The sequence below is a fragment of the Chiloscyllium plagiosum genome, unplaced genomic scaffold, assembly GCF_037043375.1.
Source record: "Chiloscyllium plagiosum isolate Xiang-an unplaced genomic scaffold, Cpla_swu_hap1 HiC_scaffold_9, whole genome shotgun sequence".
In the NCBI taxonomy this organism is placed as follows: domain Eukaryota; kingdom Metazoa; phylum Chordata; class Chondrichthyes; order Orectolobiformes; family Hemiscylliidae; genus Chiloscyllium; species Chiloscyllium plagiosum.
The window spans coordinates 39150316-39169221 of NW_028270147.1; the positions used below are offsets into that span (position 1 = coordinate 39150316).

The 18906-nt window shown below is 38.6% G+C and overlaps 1 protein-coding gene and 1 long non-coding RNA gene across 4 annotated transcripts in view; one reads left to right on the plus strand and one right to left on the minus strand.

Annotated features, from left to right (window-relative positions):
* Positions 1-18906, plus strand: part of LOC148149125 (uncharacterized) — a 236805-nt gene that overhangs the window by 209927 nt on the left and 7972 nt on the right. The gene's annotated exons all lie outside the window — the stretch shown is intronic.
* The window catches only part of rnf220a (ring finger protein 220a), a 512316-nt gene continuing 504281 nt past the window's right edge, over positions 10872-18906 (minus strand). For both annotated transcript variants that reach the window (XM_087990559.1, XM_087990558.1), the window contains one exon: positions 10872-18725. In XM_087990559.1, the coding sequence (XP_087846685.1) occupies positions 18650-18725 (76 nt within the window). In that variant the 3' untranslated portion in view covers positions 10872-18649. The remainder of the gene's footprint in view (positions 18726-18906) is intronic.

Here is an 18906-nt window from a genome sequence, read left to right on the forward strand (position 1 = left end):
CAACTTAGAGAACGCTTTTTACAAATTTAAAGGGATATACCGGGGGGCAATAGAGATTCAAAATTCCATATTCCTCTCCATGTATTAGGGCTTTGATCAATATATACCATCCAGACTCATCTTTTATCTAGTTTAACATTTGGAAAGGAAGACTCTTCTGAATAAGAATGGCCACTCCCCTACTTTTTGAACTGAAAGATGAGAAAAAAGCCTGATCAAATCTGCCCTGTTGTAGCTTTAAATGTTCTTTGTCAAGTAAATGTGTCTCCTGTAAGAGAGCTGCATTGACCCTTTCTTTTTTTGAGACTTGATAATATCTTTTTTCTTTTGATTGGTGAATTAATCCCCTTGACATTCCAGGTGCACCACCTAAGCAAATGGCTAGCCATGATCGTCCAGGCAAGCCCGAGACCCCCCAGGAGGAAGAATCCCACTCAGAAAACCTTGAATAACGACCGCAGTAAATTCACAAATACAAAAATTCTTTAAAACATTTAAACCAACGCAATTGAAAGCTACCCCTAAGTAAAGAAACAACGCAAAACATATTTGAAAGGAGACCTTCCCCTGTGCTCCCAGGGGGCATAACTAACGATCGATAACCCCACCATAACCGCTCCTAGCTAGGGCCTTGCCCTCAGCCCAGGCATTATCAAGTGGAGTCGACAAATTCAAGTATTCTATAAAACCAAAATTAAAAGTGAGTAACCCACCTCCCCCCACACCCCCCTTACACCAACACCTGGGTGCATTTAGCAAACACAGTACAAAATAGAAATATATAAAATTACAAAATTACAATCCCAGCAAGTATTAGGCAACTAAGTAAAATGAGAAAAGAGGAAAACCCAGCTCTTAAGAAAAGGGCAAAACAAAACAAATCCCCCTTGCCCACAAATCGAGTAAGCCACGTGAACTATAAAAAGGAAACCAAAGGAAGAGTAAAGAACAAGCCCCCCCCACCACCCCCAGGGAAAGATGAATAGAGGGAGGATGAAAAAAAAAGGAAAAAAAAGAGGGCAAACAAAGGGAAGGCAAAACAATGTCATTATCCATACGGTTCAGATCCTGCAGTCTTTTTAAGAGAGTCCAAGAATTCTTTTGCTTTTTCCGGTGACCCAAAGTTGTAAACGGATCCTCCATGGCAGAAGTGCAGCGTTGCCGGAGAGCGCATGGAATATTGGATGTTTAGGTCTCTCAGACACTTCTTTGCTTCATCAAATGCCTTCCTCTTGCGGACCATGGCTGGAGAGAAGTCCTGAAATAACACTATTCTGGAACCCTTGTGCATCATGGCCTGGGGATCCTTCCCCAGGATTCTGGAGGCTTCCAGGAGCATTTGTTTTTCTTTGTAGCATTGGAGTCGGATTAGAATCGGGTGGGGGCGCTGGTCCGACCTGGGCCTGCGTATCGCAACCCTGTGTGCCCACTCCACCTGCACCCGGCCCGGTCTCGACTCCAACTTCAATAATTGTGGGAGCCATCGCTCTAAAAAGTCTACAAGCCAGCCTTCCTCTTTCCGTTCGGGAAGGCCCAGCAACCGAATATTTTTTCGACAGCCCAGATTGTCGAGGTCGTCAATGCGCTCCTCCAGGGTCCGGATTCGCTGCTCGAGAACCCAGCCCTGACCTACAGATGACTCGGCAGCCATCTCCAAGGCTGCGGCCTGTTGCTCCGCCCCTCCAATGTGCTGCTCATGTTTTTCAATTTCTCAGTCATGCTTCTGCAGCATGACCAAGAACGGCCCCCATCTGGACTGGGACTCCTCATTAAAGGCGTCAATCTTCTCTTGAAGTTTGTTGATCCCGGAGAGCAGGCTCGCCTCTGCAGGTAAGTCCCCTGAGGTGGCTGCAGACGTCCCTGCTACTGCGGAGGGGGTGGGGGTGGGGGTGGGGGTGGGGGAGGGGTCCCTGCCCATTGCGAGCTGCAGGAGTTTTTGCCCTTAGCCATTTTAGAAACAACACCAAACTATTCAAGTTTGATGTAAAATGACTGACTACACAGGGCAAAAGCTGTCTTAAATGATTTAAAGGGTGAGGTGAAGGCGAGTGCCCCACTTTGCCAGAGTCTTAGGCAGAGCACTACAGACTCAGACTTGCTGGGTCGCCACCATCATGAATCTCACTGCCCTTATTTTAAGTTGAGAACCATTGTTTGAGATTTGAATTTCTCTCCCTCAAACTGTATTTGTAATTGCTACTCCTCAGAGGATCATTAACATGAGATCTCTTACTAATCCTACCTCATTACATGTTACTAGATCTAAGATATTCTGTTTCCAGGATTTCCTTACTATTCCTTATTTCCACCCAAATTGATTTCACATCATAATCTACTATGGTTTCTACCCACCACTCTACTGATACATTCCTTTAAAATAACATGATCCAACATTCATTTCCTTTTTGCCTATTTCTCTAAATGTCAAATACATTTACAGTTAAGTTCCCAGTCCTGATTCACCCTGATTCATACTTTGTAATAGCTATCAACTCATATCCATTTATTTCTATTAGTACCATCAACTCATTGATATTGTTACAAATGAAGAGACTTAAAAGCATTGGCTTTTTGTTTACCATTATAGCTTCATCTGGTTCTACTTTCTACTGCTTTAATATTCTACACTTTTTTGTGATATCTAATCACTTGCGTCTTCGCTACCCTGCAGCTCTCTCTCATTGCTCTTTGAGTTAATTTTTCTTCAAATGAAGCCTCCCTCCTGACGAGTTAGTTTCACGCCCTATCCAAAAACCTACATATGGAAGATCCTCTTTTTTTTTTGCCTGAATAAAGTTTCCTAAACTTTCTTTCACCATGAGACCACATTTATTTAGGCTTTCAGTCTTCCTAATGTGACATCTAATGTGACATCTTTAATTACTGGCTTAGTCTGACGTCTTGGTTTAATATTTCTTATGTGGATTTTTAAGTTTGGTTCTGCAACTCTGCCTCATGGTACTCCCCTCATTATGGCAATGATGCTCTGAGTAATTTCTAAACTTCTCAATTTTCCAGCCTGCATCATTGGAATTTTTTTATGTTTTCCCGGGATCATCTGGTATTTTAAATTCTACTCATAGAATCGTCAATATCTATTTGTCTACCCTTCAGTCTGCATCTGCTCTGGAATAATTAATTTTACTTCTCCAGGGAGGTGCTAACTCTTCTGGAACAGCATGTCTCTCATTGGGTCTGACAAACTTTTTACCATTCACTGGAGTTTTTGTTGAGGACTGCAACCAGGGTTTCTTCTCAAGAGCCCTTAAATCATCAGCGCTCTGCTTTGCTGACTATGTTGTATAGCAGGTGAACTGAGCTTGAAGATTGCGTACTGCTGTTTGCTATGTGTTGGCTGAGCTGTCAAAATCAAATCCACACTTGTGCCTACCATATCATATAGACATGCTAGCTCTCTACACTCTATAAACTGCGACTCATAATGAAAGTTGCTGCCATCATCCTTTTTAAGGATAGGAAATGCAAGGCCTGCTTGGAACAGTGGGTTAGTGGAAAACCATCTCCTGGTCTCACTAGAAGAGTCAATTATAGTTAACAAGATGGAGTTTACTATTGTACAGCAGCAGCTAGTTCTAGATTAGATTGATATGATAGTCATTGTTGCAGAGACTTTGAGGAGGATTATGTGCTGGTGCTCATACCTTCAAGACAGTAAGCTGCGAGTCCATATGAAATCGTTGTAATGGGTGATGTTTATGCACACCTCAGTATTAACTCCGACAGACCAATGTACAACACCTACTCCCCAGAGACTTTCCAGGACAAAGCAACCCATCAGTACCCATCTGCCACCTTAAACATTCACTCCTAACATTGCTGCAACTATAAGATGCATGGCAGCTACTTGCTAGACTTTGCCAGCACCTTGCATACCGACCAATCTTACCACTTAGGAAAACAAGGGGAACAGCCTCATGGGAACACCAACACATTCAGGTTCCTTTTCAAGCCACATATTATCCTGTCTTGGAAATATACTACCTTGCATAACTGTTACTGGTTTAGGATCACTCTACTTAACAGTATTGTGGGTGTACCTATACTGCATAGATTGTATTTTTCAAGAAGGCATCCCATCCCACTCTCTCAATAAGAATCAGGAATGAGGAATAAATGTTGCTCTTTCTCCTAATGTCTACATCCCATGACAAAAACATTGCACTGTAAGAATGGCAAATATAGTAGGACCTAATCAAATGCAATGTTGCTGCTTGTAATTTTCTAACAAAACAGTAACAGGAAGGATTATAACACAATCACAAACATACCACAAATTCATAACATTGACAAAAATTGTTTTTCAGAAAGCAAGGACAATGCTCAATTTAGATAGCATTTGGCCATGATTTAGAGTTATAATTCAGACATTCCCCAGCATGATTGCTTCTCAGAGACAGAGATTAACAGGCTGGCTCTGCACTAAAATTAAATTAAAGATACTGGTGAATTAATAACACGCTGCACTTTATGGCAGAAGCAAGTTTGGAATCAAAGAATGACAGATGGAGATATGTAATAAAAAAAGGAAAAGAGAATATGAGTTTTAATTAACTGTACTGTTTGTAGTTATAAACAATAGTATAAACATTTAGGATGGAGATTTTTGTAAAGTTTTATATTATCACCTTGGCCATAGTTCTCTTCAAACATCCGAAGTCTAGTATTACCTTGTCCGGAGAGTTATTATAAAAGTAGTTATTATAAAGCTTTGTAATCTTCAAAATAACAAACAGAAATTCCAATTATTGTTTGTTAACCTGATATCCAAACTAATCATCAAACAGCAGGGAGAAAAAATGTCTTCTGCTCATCATTTGTTCAAATCAGCAAAGCTGTAGCTGGTATAATGAACTGATTTTTCTCGTCCACTCATTGATCTATATGCATTGAATGTAAATGGTATGCCAATAGGTTATACATTGACCAGAATATCAACTCATGTCCTTTTATGGACCAAGTCAAAATCATTACTATATTCATTCTTGACAAACTCCATCAGATGCCTGTACAGCAACATATCAGCATAGAGCAATTGTCTTCTGTTCATACACAAAAAACAGAAGCTGCTGGAAAAGCTCAGCAGGTGTGGCAGCATCTGTGAAGACAAATCAAAGTTAACATTTCGGGTTCGGTGACCCTTCCTCAGAGTGGTCATGGCCCTCTTTGTGAATTTGTCTTTCTCTGTGAGCTCCTCTGATATCCATGTATGTCTAGGTAAAAACAAGGACTGCAGATGCTGGAAACCAGAGTCTAGATTAGAGTGGTGCTGGAAAAGCCCAGCAGGTAAGGCAGCATCCATGTATGTCTGCATTTTTCATTCTTCAGATGCCAATCCCTTTCTTAAACCGCATTCCCAGCAGTTCAACATTTTCTGCACCTTCTGCTGTCATGCTCATTTTTGTAATTCCTCAGAATTTTTCATCTTTTCAAAGATTTTCTGAAAAGCCTTCAATTAATTTCTCCCATTTGCCTTTTTCAGTCCTGTTCAGTGCAATTCTCTATGTGAAAAACTATGAGATGTACTTTATGTGATGAATTTCCTCTATGTATTAAGACACACCATTTAATCTCCTGAATTAAAAGTTCTGCAAAGTTTCTCCCTGTTATCCAAAGGTTAATTAAACAAAACTAACCTAATACCCATCTAACCTGAATTCTACATTGCTTTCTCTTCAGGTTTTGAAATAAATTAAAGAATGCGTTAGGATGTTTAGTGCCTGTAAACAGCTGCTACTACTGAATGACGGAAGTCAATATGTTTCCCCAGTGTGTGACTAAGAAGATGACATTTTTATCCAAATGTTCATTTGTACTTTCAATCAAAATCCTCACAGTTTATTAACTGTGTAATTGCACAATCGATTCCAGTTAATTAAATATCCAATGAGCAAATATCTCTCTTTGATGGCTGCAAGACAAAAATGAAGTCTGGTCAATGATAGGTGCTTACGTTTGCTGAAGTTCCCGTAGAACACTATGCACAAGCAAATACCTACAGATAGTCACAGGAGTAGTTATTCTCATAAAATAATTTATCATTTACTTCAAGCATCAATGATCCATATCACTGGCACCAAAGTAAATACTATGGGGTCTAGAAATCTGAAATGAATAAAGAAAATGATAGAAATACTCAGCAGATCAGGCAGCATCTGTAGAGAGACAGAAACAAAGTCACATCTCAGGTTGACGAACAGAACTTTGTCTGAAGCAACCTGAAACATTTCTTCTGTTCCTCTGTTCACAATGCTGTCTGGCCAGCTGCGAATTTCCACCATTTTTCAGGTGTTGTTCCATGACAGTGATACCTTCATAATATGATGTGTTAACAGCATAAACTACTGCTAAAATGTTTATTTAAAAAAAGGTGTTACTACAATTATTAGGTTTACAAGATTGCTTTGCCCAGGGACTGTCTTTAATTTTTGTGGTGATAAAGAATGGACTGTGTAACCTATTCTAGAATTTGCCTGGTGGCAAAGCCGAGTGGGTTGACTGTTAAAGATCAAGGGACAGTCCAGATCATTTTGTTGGAAAGATAGTGTAAAGTGATCATACTTTTACAGGTAGATCTTCTATGGCACACGTTTATTAAATGCGATTTGTGAATTGCCCTTTTATTTACTTTTTGCTTTTACACGATTCCATCCCTGGCCGAGCTGAACAGCAAAAGCCAGCATCAGAATTCTCTGTCTGCAAAATGCAAATTCAATGTGTTCAGCTAAAACAAGAATGCAATCAGCTCTGCCAGTCTTTAAACTTAGCTTGAAACTGGGACTTGTAATCTCCATTTAGGTGGAACTTTATTTCCAACTGGGGCAGAATCTTGAGGAGGACTGGACTTCCGCGTCGGCGTCACATAGAACATAGAAGTATACAGCACAGTACAGGCCCTTTGGCCCTCGATGTTGCACCGATCCAAGCCCACCTAACCTACACTAGCCCACTATCCTCCATATGCCTATCCAATGCCCGTTTAAATGCCCATAAAGAGGGAGAGTCCACCACTGCTACTGGCAGGGCATTCCATGAACTCACGACTCGCTGAGTAAAGAACCTACCCCTAACATCTGTCCTATACCTACCACCCCTTAATTTAAAGCTATGCCCCCTCGTAATAGCTGACTCCATACGTGGAAAAAGGTTCTCACGGTCAACCCTATCTAAACCCCTAATCATCTTGTACACCTCTATCAAGTCACCTCTAAACCTTCTTTTCTCCAATGAAAACAACCCCATGTGCCTCAGCCTTTCCTCATACGATCTTCCTACCATACCAGGCAACATCCTGGTAAACCTCCTCTGCACCTGTTCCAGTGCCTCCACATCCTTCCGAGAGGATGGTGACCAAAACTGCACACAATACTCCAGATGCGGCCGCACCAGAGTCTTATACAACTGCAACATGATCTCAGGACTCCAGAACTCAATTCCTCTACCAATAAAAGCCAGTACGCCATATGCCTTCTTCACCGCACTATTTACTTGGATGGCAACTTTCGAAGATGGCCAGTCATCTCCTGCGCTGTCTGGTGAAGAGCTTTGTGAAAAGTATGGTGCTGTAGTTGGTGATTCTAGTGTTAAAGTGTTACATTTACTATATTATTTCATTAAAATATTTGGTTTAAAGATTTACTCAGACTGTGCTATTGTTTGTGTTAGGCTATCTACTATTTTTGTTTTAATTTTTACTGATACTTTTGGTACTTTGTCCCGAACCCTGTTTTTCCCATAGGCCTCATTATTTATATCGTGCAATCTTCTATAACATGGTGTTGCACGGGAACACAACTACCGTGTTATAGGACAACTAACTGTAGACAAACGTAGCAGTATCCATAGTTACAATAGTTTGACTGGTAGTCTGCAAAGTCCCAGGAAGGTGTTGAGAATGTCACGTTGCAAACAGTTGGGCTTTAAACTGTCTATTTATTTACAATACATAATAAAATAGGATTATAAAGAATAGCCAATCATATTTCTGTCTGGATACAGACTCCATGTGATTCATATTGCTATGAAAATGAACCATGACAGGGAAAGGGTTTAGATGCTATTTCTGAAACTCAGACAAGCTAGATTGCTGGAACTGGGAGAGAGGGACCAACTAGAAGCCAAAGTTTGTATAGTCAATATACAGGAATGTAGGTGGGAACTCACCTTCATATTGAAAAGGCCAAAGTTAGGAGGATTCGAAATGCAGCTGAAATAGTTTCCATAGTCTATTTTAGAGAGAAAATCATCAGAAAATCTTTTTCCATGAAAGGCAATTCTGGGAATAAATGTTATGAGACTGAGAAAGGAAAGGAATGGATGTAAACACTCAGAGTTAAAGTAACAGAAAATTGAATTGTAAAGTATATGTGTGACATAGGTTTTCAGTTCTACTAAAAGAGAAAGTTCTAACCTGTAGTTTAAGTATAGTTGCCTCATAGTTTAGAGACAAAAAAAAACTACAGAAAGTGGAAGCCAAAGTAGACAGACAGGAGGTTGGAAGAACATAGCAAGCGGTGAAGTCGACATTTCAGGTGTAGCAGGGTTACACCCGAAACGTTGACTTCTCCACCTCCTGATGTTGCCTAGCTTGCTATGTTCTCTCAGCCTCCTGCCTGTCTACAAAATAGTTTAGTCAATAATACATTTAGTCTGTTTATCAAGAGTAAAATGTTAAAAAGTTGAATCCTGCTGAGTAAATCTGTTAACTATCAACTGAAGGTTCAAATTTCTTCTGTAAAGTCATTGCCACAATCTCCATTGAAGCCGATCAGAAATTGGATTTCCAGAAACACTGGCTGAAGTAATAATACTGTCCTTTTTAAAAAGGCTGGAGCTTCAAACACTATCAAGGAAAATTTTGCATTTGATTTCCTATCACATTTAAATATAACAATCATGCTACAATTAATTAGAGGAAATATTGATAAGTAAGAGACCTGTAATTAGGAACATTTGCTCCTCTCTACCCTTAATGTTGCCACTGTGCCAATATGCATTCAAGTAGTTAATTTCCTCAATTATAACCATACTGTATTGGTGGCATCTCTCTGTAATTTCCCTGCAAATTTGTTCCTTTACATCCTTCCCACAGGTTGCTTATCTACAGAAGTGTAAGTGTTCAAATCTGGTATAAGCAATGGATACAAAGTTCTGTGTGATCAGTTTTTAAGTTAAACTTTTAGTGTTCAAGACAATAGAATGCTGTGATTCCAAACAATATATTCAGCTGCAGACTGGATTCCTGATTTCAGAAACACGACATGTTCAAAAGCCTCTCACCATAACAACTAAGCTTTCCTACCAAAGCTACAAAATTACAGTTCTGTGCTTTCAATTATTACAGCGAGTAATTATGGATTGCTGTGTTGTGTGTTATTTCTTCTATTGCCAATAGGTGGCAAGAAAGCCTTTTCTTTTGCACCTGTTAGTCTTGTCTTTTCTCTATTCCCACATTGAAGCAGCTCCATTTTTGAACTTTATTCTGGGCTTGAACAATAAGCATTGTCAGCTGCATTGTGAGTGCTGATGGGACGTCAAATTTTCAAATGATTGGGGAAAAAGAAAATATAAATGATGCCGATCATGGAATTCATATTGGTTCTAAATTAAAATGCCTGCCTTTACTAGTCTGCTGCGACTCAGATTCACAATTAAGCCAAGTAAAGAGTCAATTTGGAAAGCAATTTTGAAATGTGACGTCCATAGTATGTTGAACTTGAGACGTCCAGCAGTAAAATGAAAGCTTTGAAGCTTTATAAATCTTGAAATCACACATCTGTTCCAGAACAAAGAGCTCTAATTTGAGCATTCCAAGCTGATTGAAGAAGATAATGAAGCATTATTGCTACAAGGACCAGTCTATATATAGCTGCAATCTGGAACAGCAATCTCAGGTTGCATGATCTTTATTCCAAAATTGCCACTGCTTGTGCTTAGCTGAAGTTTCTCATAGAATGGAGTGGACAGTCGGGTGAGTCCATTCAATAAGTAAACAGGTGGCCTGTAAATGACTGCATGCTGATGCAGACGTCATGAATGAATTGGCAGTTGACAGCACTATAAAATACACAAGCCGTGGATCATTTCAGAGTTGTTTCAGGATGATTTTTTTTTCTCAACTCTAGCATCTGAGAGACAGTAAATAATATTTTGTTAATTCCTCCACTTAAATCATTTCTTTCAAATCCCTTCATTCACTACCTTCTTTAACGCTAAAGCCTTCTCCAGCCCAATCTTCCAAAACTCTGCATTCCTTCAGTTCTGGCCTCTTCCCAGTATCTTTTGTCTTCCTATTGGCACTTACATACCCTAAACTGTGTTAAAACTTCCTAAACCTTTCTACCCTTTTCCTCTTTTAAGAGAAGTATTCAAAATTTACTTATTCGGCTAAACTATGGAGCACCTGTTGTCAAGTGCCCTTTTCTCTGATTATACAATTATTCATTTTTTGTATGAACCACACTGGGACATGTTACCACTTTAACATAGTTTACATAAATGGAAGTCGCTGCTGTAAATCATAACGAGTCAAATGTCAATTACCCAAATGTCTCATACTTATTCTCAGAGGTCTATTCTGCAGATCAAGTTAAATAAGGCAAACTATATCAAAAAGGTTGAAGTTTTACACCACAGAACATGGGATGAACAGTCAGAACTCATTTCTTTTCAAAGCAGGTGTAAGTGAAATAACAATCCATAATTACATTGTAACATTCAGTTTCCCATTGTATTCAATTCTGCACTATTTATTAATGATGAGACACATACAACTCATTTTTTTCTGCTGATTAGTAAACATAAGTTAATGTTTGGTATCTTATTTACATAATACAAAGAATAGCTCTTTACTCTTTCATATATGGTGAGTTACAAAAAAATTTATTATTCTCTTTACAAGTATTTCAACAGCAAGACGCAGAAATCCAATACTTTAAGGTACAGGCTTCACACAGAGACACAAAGCGCAAATTCTACAATAAAAGTCTTTTGGTCTATGCCAACGTCAAGCACAGAATGCAACAACTTAACATTGCAAACCAGACAGAAGGTGGTTAAATCACTCAACCTTACAGTATCCTTTTCTTACCCACAATGCAGTCCTGCTGTTTAACTGTTCAGTTCAGTAGTGGGTAGGAAGCACACTCATAAAAATGCAGTTTTAACTTGTTATATCTTTGGCCTTATTTTGTTCATTCCACGGTTTACTTTTATTGTTAGATCTACCAGAATCCTCATTATTTATAGGCTGTTACATTGTGAGCTATTTGAACTCACCACTGGCTGACGTTCCAAGATTTAATTAGAAAATTACTCAATTAATCAAAATTCCAATATTAAACATGAATCAAACTTAACTGTTGTTTTTGAGGTAAACCAGTAATACAACACAACCCAGTGGAATACATAGGATTAGGTAGACAGACAATCCCTGTGAGGCCCTAATAACTCATTTCCCACCTCAATTGCTCTCAAGAAGGGAATTCACAGCAAAGATGATACAGAGCAAGCATTTTCTCTTGATTGAGGATAAATTGGGATGGCAAGCCAAATCATAGTTTAAACAATTTGTTGTGGATCCAAAAAAATCCTTCAAAATTGGAAGGGTGGGGCAGCCAAACATGTCTAGAAATGGTGTGGCACTTCATTTTTGCAACAGAAATTTTCCTTCGAGACCCTTTCATTTATTTTGAATAATTCTCCCCTTTGTTGATTTTGGGTAATACATGGAGTTATTGGATGACAGAAGGAAATATGAGAATATTATCTATTTTTCCCAGTGGTTAAAACAGCTTTCTGTAAATCAAGTTACAATTGTGATCAAAACAGATAATGATGCAAGAAAATACACAATTACAAGGGGGGCATGGATATGTTTCCAAAGACTTAAGAGGATAGAAAAGACCATTAGCAGCCTACAACCTTTACAAACATTAAAATAATGAATGCAAACAGAGATGGATATACAGTCTGATTAAAATTCCTTTGCAATGAACTATGATTTCTTTTAATTGCAAATAACTTTCATTCTGAAATTCAAAAATCATAATAAAGGCAAAATATTGCAGATGTTGGCAAACAGGAATATTTTTGAAAACGTTTGATATGTAATTTAAGCACGCACAGAGACAAAAACAGGCAGAGAAAACAGAAAAGACAAGTCTGATATGGGTAGAAGGCAGGAGAGATGAAATGGTTAAGGGTTGATGGTACAACATGGAAGATGATACGGGAACAAGAGACAAAAGAATCTAAGAGAGGTGTGAATGGGAATAGAATCAACACTAAATAATGGGACATTTGATCTAAAATTGATTAATTCAGTTGAAGTATAAAAATCTGCAGAATGCATAGGTGAAGGATAATTTGCTGTTCCTCAAGCTGTATTGAGCTTCATTGGGACAGTGTAAGAATCTGGTGACAAAGAGAAGGCTTCGAAGCAAGAGGCCTGAATGGGAATGCAACAAATAATTAAAGTAGCAGAAGACCTGAAGGTTTGGGCCGTACTTGTGGACTAACAAGGTGTTCTGCAAAGTGATCACTCAATTTGTGCCCGGTCTACCCAATGCAACGATGTTATGGATGGCCTATACAGGATCATAACAATTGCCCCTTTTTTCTTGGAACAATTCTGATAATTCTGCCTTTTTTATTTATACCTCCCATAGACTGATCTTTTCTTTACTCTTCCCCTTTATTTTTACTTTTTACCATCATTCCTCGTCATTTAATCTCTCCTGCCTTCTGTATTATGACAGACTTCCCCTTTTGTCTTCCCTCTCCTATTCTTGTTTAAAACCGTAAGATTTCTAACATGTTTCACTTCTAACTAAAGCTCATTCACCTGAAAGGTTAGCATGTCTAACTTCACAAATGTTGCTTGACCTATTATTTGCAGCATTTTCTATTTTTATTACAAAATTCACAGAAGCCAACTTTGAAGTTAAATGTTCTGTGTTCACACACCAATGTCACCAGCTTCAGTTTCACTGTTAGAGGAACTGCATGGATGAGCAGCACGAAACACAGCTCCACATTAATCTGCCTTTGATAAACATCATGTGCATCCAGGCAACAAAGACTGTCTGGGTGGTGGCATCAATTTGTTTTCATCCTCCATCTGTACAGACTGGGATTCTGATTCAAAGACTTGCTATTGTGCATTTGACACATTAGAGATATAAGGAGTGAACTTATTTCACTCTGTTCAAGAGAGTTGTAAACAACCCGTTAAAAAAGTATTATTGTGTGAACAAGGAAATTGTTTCTTTTTGGGAGGGGTTAATGAGATTGGAGTGCGGAAATGAAGAAACAGCTGACAGCTGAAATCAAGGTAGGTCAATACACTGAACAAGTGAGCACTTAACTCCCAACCAGGTTTATCACGTTAACTCCAAAGGGTGCCAGCCTCTTAAAATCACTTGCTTCAGTTGGTTGATTACAAGTCTGGCAGTGAATAGAGCATTATAGGGAAGTTAAGCAGTTCTTCAGAAATATGATGCTAATGAGGAACTAATTCCATCAAATCCCTCTTCTTTGCTCATTTGAATCAAATCTCTCGAATACTGATTGCGACCACCAGTGAAAAGGATTATGAGAGGTATACTATAAACACCACCAGCACATCCCATCTGGCTAGAAAAGATGCTGGGGACACAACAGGCTCCAGTTGTGTGTATACATTCGAGTTTTGAAGTGGATGTTTTACATTGACGTCTGAAAAAGAAATTCAAAATCTCTCTACTTAAGCAGTATAGGATTCAGTGGGTTTTTCTGAGCAGTGTCACTATGCATAATGTAGATCAGATGTATATTTGCAAAAGATAAACACTTGCTAAGTAACAACAAAATAGAATGAAAATGATGTAGGAACAGCATACAGGGAAAAGAAAATTAGTGAGTGCATTCCCTTCACACACACACTAGTATTCAATTTATAACCACTTGTCTTTATTTTTAAAAAATCATAGGCTACAGATAAGTCGAAGTAGATCCTGAGGATTGAATACAAGAAACATCTTCCATGCACTGAACACGAGATGATCAAGTTGTCTCATGAATGCTCATAATATTTATTCTGAAATCAGAATGTCACAAGAAATTAAAGCTGGCCATATCAGGAGTCAAATGTAATTTGCTCTCAGCCAATTGAAAAATACCAAGACATGACTCATTTTGTCACAATTACATGAGAACAACTTTTTTTTTAAACAAAAGGGGGTGAATGCAGCAATTAGACTCGAGCAGCTTGAATCTCCTCAAATGGTAGTTATTGATCACAACTGGGTTGGCAAGAATATACACCAAAAAGAATGGAACAGTTTCCTTATTGCAGGGATGGGGGACAATTATAGGATGATTTTTCACTTATCAGTTACTATCACTTATTTTCTCATAGATTATTATAAAAAAATTAGATCGGGCGGAAAGATGGAAAAAACTCAAGCGTTCATGTGCAATTTTGGTCAATACATCGTTCACTTAATCTGCCCTTCACAATGAGAACTATAAAGTAACAAGACTTTTCACAAATGAAACTCAACAAAGAACTTAACAGAACGTTTCCCGTTATGACTTTAGTCTAAAATAAATACTTTAATTCCTTGTACTTCATGGAAGAAAATAACAAGAAACCACTTCCGTTTTGGCAAAATAGCAAAATGCTAAAGCTGAAGGCCAAACATGTGCCAGGAACCAACGTAGATGAAAGTGATTATTTAATATCTCGTACATGTGTGTTGGTGCTGCTGAGTTAGCATAGCCATTAGGGATTTCAACTCCTTCACAAAAAGAAACAAGATTCATTCAAATGCAAATCACTGCCCTCCATTGAGTACTGCCCTGACAGTACACTTCTAAGGCAGAGAACCATCTATTAAACTTTTACCTCAAGTGGCTCACTATCAGATCTAATATTAACTGATTAGCTCATTACATGACCCAAGTTTCACAACACCAAAGGCATCAAGGTTAACTGCAAAGCTGGTATTTCTTTTTTCTTTCTTCCAGAATTTGAGGTCATTGGCCATGATACTTGCTAAGAGTTAGGTGGATAGCCCTGGAAAGTTGTAAATTGGTAGCACATTAAGTGCAAGTTATCAAGACAGTTATTATTAGTTCAAGACCAATGGAATTATTCAATACTTTATTCTTAACAATCAAAACTAGGAGTAATGTACTTGACTAGATCTGGCCCCAAACAGTGAAGAGCTTTCTCCCTTATTCCCATTGTCTTCAGTTTTTAAGACTCCTTCATATCACGCTCTAGTCAAATGCTCTCTTAATGCCATCTGCAGCACCTTTGTCTCCCCATGAGTTCAGCTATTTTGTCCATTTATGAACTAAGGCTAGAATGAGGTCGGGGGTCTGTCGTACTGACAAAACTCAAACTAAGTGTCAATGGGAATGTTACTGCTGCATTATAGCATTGTTGATAATAACTTTCAGCAGAGTAACGGAAAGTGAGGGTAGACTGATGTGGTGATAACTGGCTAGGTTGGATTTGTCCTGCCTTTTGTGGCTGGAACATACGCTGGCAACGTTCTGTATTATCACATATTTGGAAGTGGTGTAGCTGTTCTGAAACAGTTTGGCTGAGAGAACTGCTGGTTTTAGGGACCAGGTCTTCGGTATTATTGTCAGGGTGTCATGAGTGCATAGCCCTTGCAGTATTCAGTTCCTTCAGCTGTTTCTTGATATCACAAGTAGTTAATAAAATTGACTGAAGATAGGCATCTGTGATGCTGGGCACTTCAGGAGGCCAAGATGGATCTTCTATTCAACTTTTCCTCCATCATAAATTCAGAAGTGTGCATTTTCGTTGCTGACTTCACCATGTTCAGCAGCATTTCGAGCTCCTTGAACACTGAAACATGCTATCTCAGCTTGCAAGAAGACCCAAACAAAATTCAGACTTGGTCTAATAACTGGCAAGTAACATTCACACCACAGAATTGCTAGGTAACGGCCATCTAAAGAATCTAATCATGATGTTCAATGACATAACAGGATTAGTTATATAAACAGTATGGCTACAAGAACACATCAGAGGTTGGGAACGCTGTGATAAGTAATCAACCCCCGACCCCAAAGCCTGAGCATCATCTATAAGACACAGGTCAGAAGTGTAATAGAATACTCCACACCTTCCTGGATGAGTGCTGCTCCAAAAGTACTGAAGAAGTTCAATGCCATCCACTGCTCGATTGCCATTCTATCCACTATCTTAAACACTCACTCACTTTGCAACCAGTACATAGTGGAAGCAATGTGTACCATTTATAAAATGAACTGCAGCAACTCACCTGCCTCTTTCAATAACTTGCTCAAAAACCGATACCTCAACCACTGGCAAAGCAAGCAGATGCTTGTGAACACCACCACATACAAGTTTCCTTCCAAAACGTATGCCATCTTGATTTGTTATTTCATTGTCACCAGTTCAAGGTCTTAGAACTTACTTCCGAACAATGCTGTAGGTATAGCTACACCACATGAACTGTAGTGGTTCAAGAAGGCAGACCACCAGCACTTCCACCAGGATAGTTTAAGACCTATAACAAATTTTGGACGAGCCAGTGACACCCCCACATCACATGAAAACATTTCTAAAAAGTGACTTTCTCATTGATTGATCCAAACCACCACTCAAATATGAAAGATTGCTGTGAATCTGCGCAATGGAATAGCCAGATCAACAAAAAAATCTTTTCAATCGTTTTGCCATATTTTGGCTTTCTTTGACAGTGCTGTTAGTTCTTCCATCTGAATAATAATCCAGTATCCATTTACACTGCTATAATTGTGCAAGATAATAAGCCACATGAATCTATTTTCAAAAGCAATAGCCTCAATAATAAGCAACATGCAAAGAGCAAATTGAGAGATGCCTTACAATGAAATCATTTGGTTCTGTACTAGCACAGACAACCACAGTTTATTCTGGAAGGACTTTGAACTTTTATTAGCAAATGCCAGTGTGTTAATGGATATTTCAAGCTTTGTCCATTAAAGCCATATTACATGAACTGTGGCAACATTTGTTTTTAAAAATACAGTGCTCAAGGGATGATCGGAAACATCAAAACAGCAACTGGCTATTAAAGAGGGGGGAAAAAGAAAGGAAATAGAAGTGTAAGGAATTGCAACTATGTCCAACCAACATCAAAAGGGTTATGTTAAAGGTCACCATGTAGCCTGCTTAGGCCAAGAGATTCTTTTTACATCATGGTCAATTACTACAGAAAATTCATATCATTCTTATTTCTTTTAAGGCCTGTACCTGTCATGGCCAACATGTTTTGTAAAGAATAAAGTCAAATTTTAATTTTTCTACTCCCTTGATAATGTGTTTCTTGGGAGCCAAGCATTTCACAGGCTACAGCGAGTTACACATTTCAGTGACTGTCCCAGAATGTAGCATAAATGTAATATGAAAGAGAACCAGGAACCAAGGTCCAACTACCTTAATAACAAGACAACACTAAAACTGTGAGACTTATAATGATGGGCTATACAAACTATAACAACTGGCAACATTCAAAAGATTTTCAGAAACTGCAGATGAAGCCAATTTAGTTATGAATTTTGATAGAGGGCAGGGTTGCCATTGTTATCGGCAACTGTTAATCACAGAATAAATGCATTCTGTTCAAAAATCTACTTTCAAGTTCTTCAGTATATTCCAGGACTTTTCACATGAATAACAAACATTATAACTGGTTACATATTCTGGTACAACTGAGACACACAGCACAACGCTGGTCCACAAGAACTAACGCAGCTTCACCTTAGGGATTGGGCCATAGCCTCTATATAGAGGTCAGCCTGGTTCTCCCTCAGGAGTCTGGTGCTGCGCAGCCTGATATTTTAAATGGGTCAGGCTTCTAGTACAAGTAGCCCATTTGTTACAACTAAGACAAGCCATCTTGTCTACATCCTTTAGTATTTAAGTTATGGGTATTATTACAGCCATTACTGAAGCTGTCCCTTTAATCTGAATGAGAAATATACATCACAAATCTTTCATTAAACCAGATTATTTTTTAACCAACTGCCCAAAATATTTAAATCTTAGGTAGCCAGGGTAAAAAATACTGCAGATTTAATGCATCTTACTTTTTCTCTCAAAATGATTAAGGACTTATTAGTATGCACTGTTCATAAGTCTATTCCATTTATACACAATCAATGGTGTAAACATACATAATTTATATTACATGTGCTTCATCTTTTTTTTGTCACTATAACACCACAATAGAACACAGTACAGGTCCATTCACAATGCACAGCCCAGAATGTCTTCTGGTAAACGTAGCTCCAGTCAACAGGTTTACGGAGGTGTGTGTGTGTGTGTGTGTGTGTATGTGTGTGTTCTGGGCATCAATCATCTGATAAAACTCGGACGGGGGATGGGGGTTCCTTTATTATTAACACAACAAACAGCATTATCAAGTTCTCCTCTTTGATGGGCTGCTTCTCTCCTTCCAGACACTTAAGAGAAAATCAAAAATGGAATATTTGTACATTTTTTGGCGCCACCCCACAATTGTTCATGGTCCTCTTTCTGTTGTGAGGCATCGTGATTAACTTGGCCTCAGGATCATCACGGCCTTTTCTTTCTGTATCCCACTCATTCACAAATAAACGCGTCTGAGATCTCCAGGGGATGTGATGGTGTTGCACTGTGGACAGAGTTTTTTGGCCCCCTGAAAAAGAAGAAATAGTTAGTTAAACACAAGGGAAGGTCCCCCAGCTATTATAATTATTATGTTCGCCTTTTTTTATGGTTGATGTAGAAAAGGTTATTATTGTCCATGTGACTCTTCACAATCACAGAAGACTTTACAGCATGTTTTTATGCATGTTTTTATTTCATGTTTTCACAGA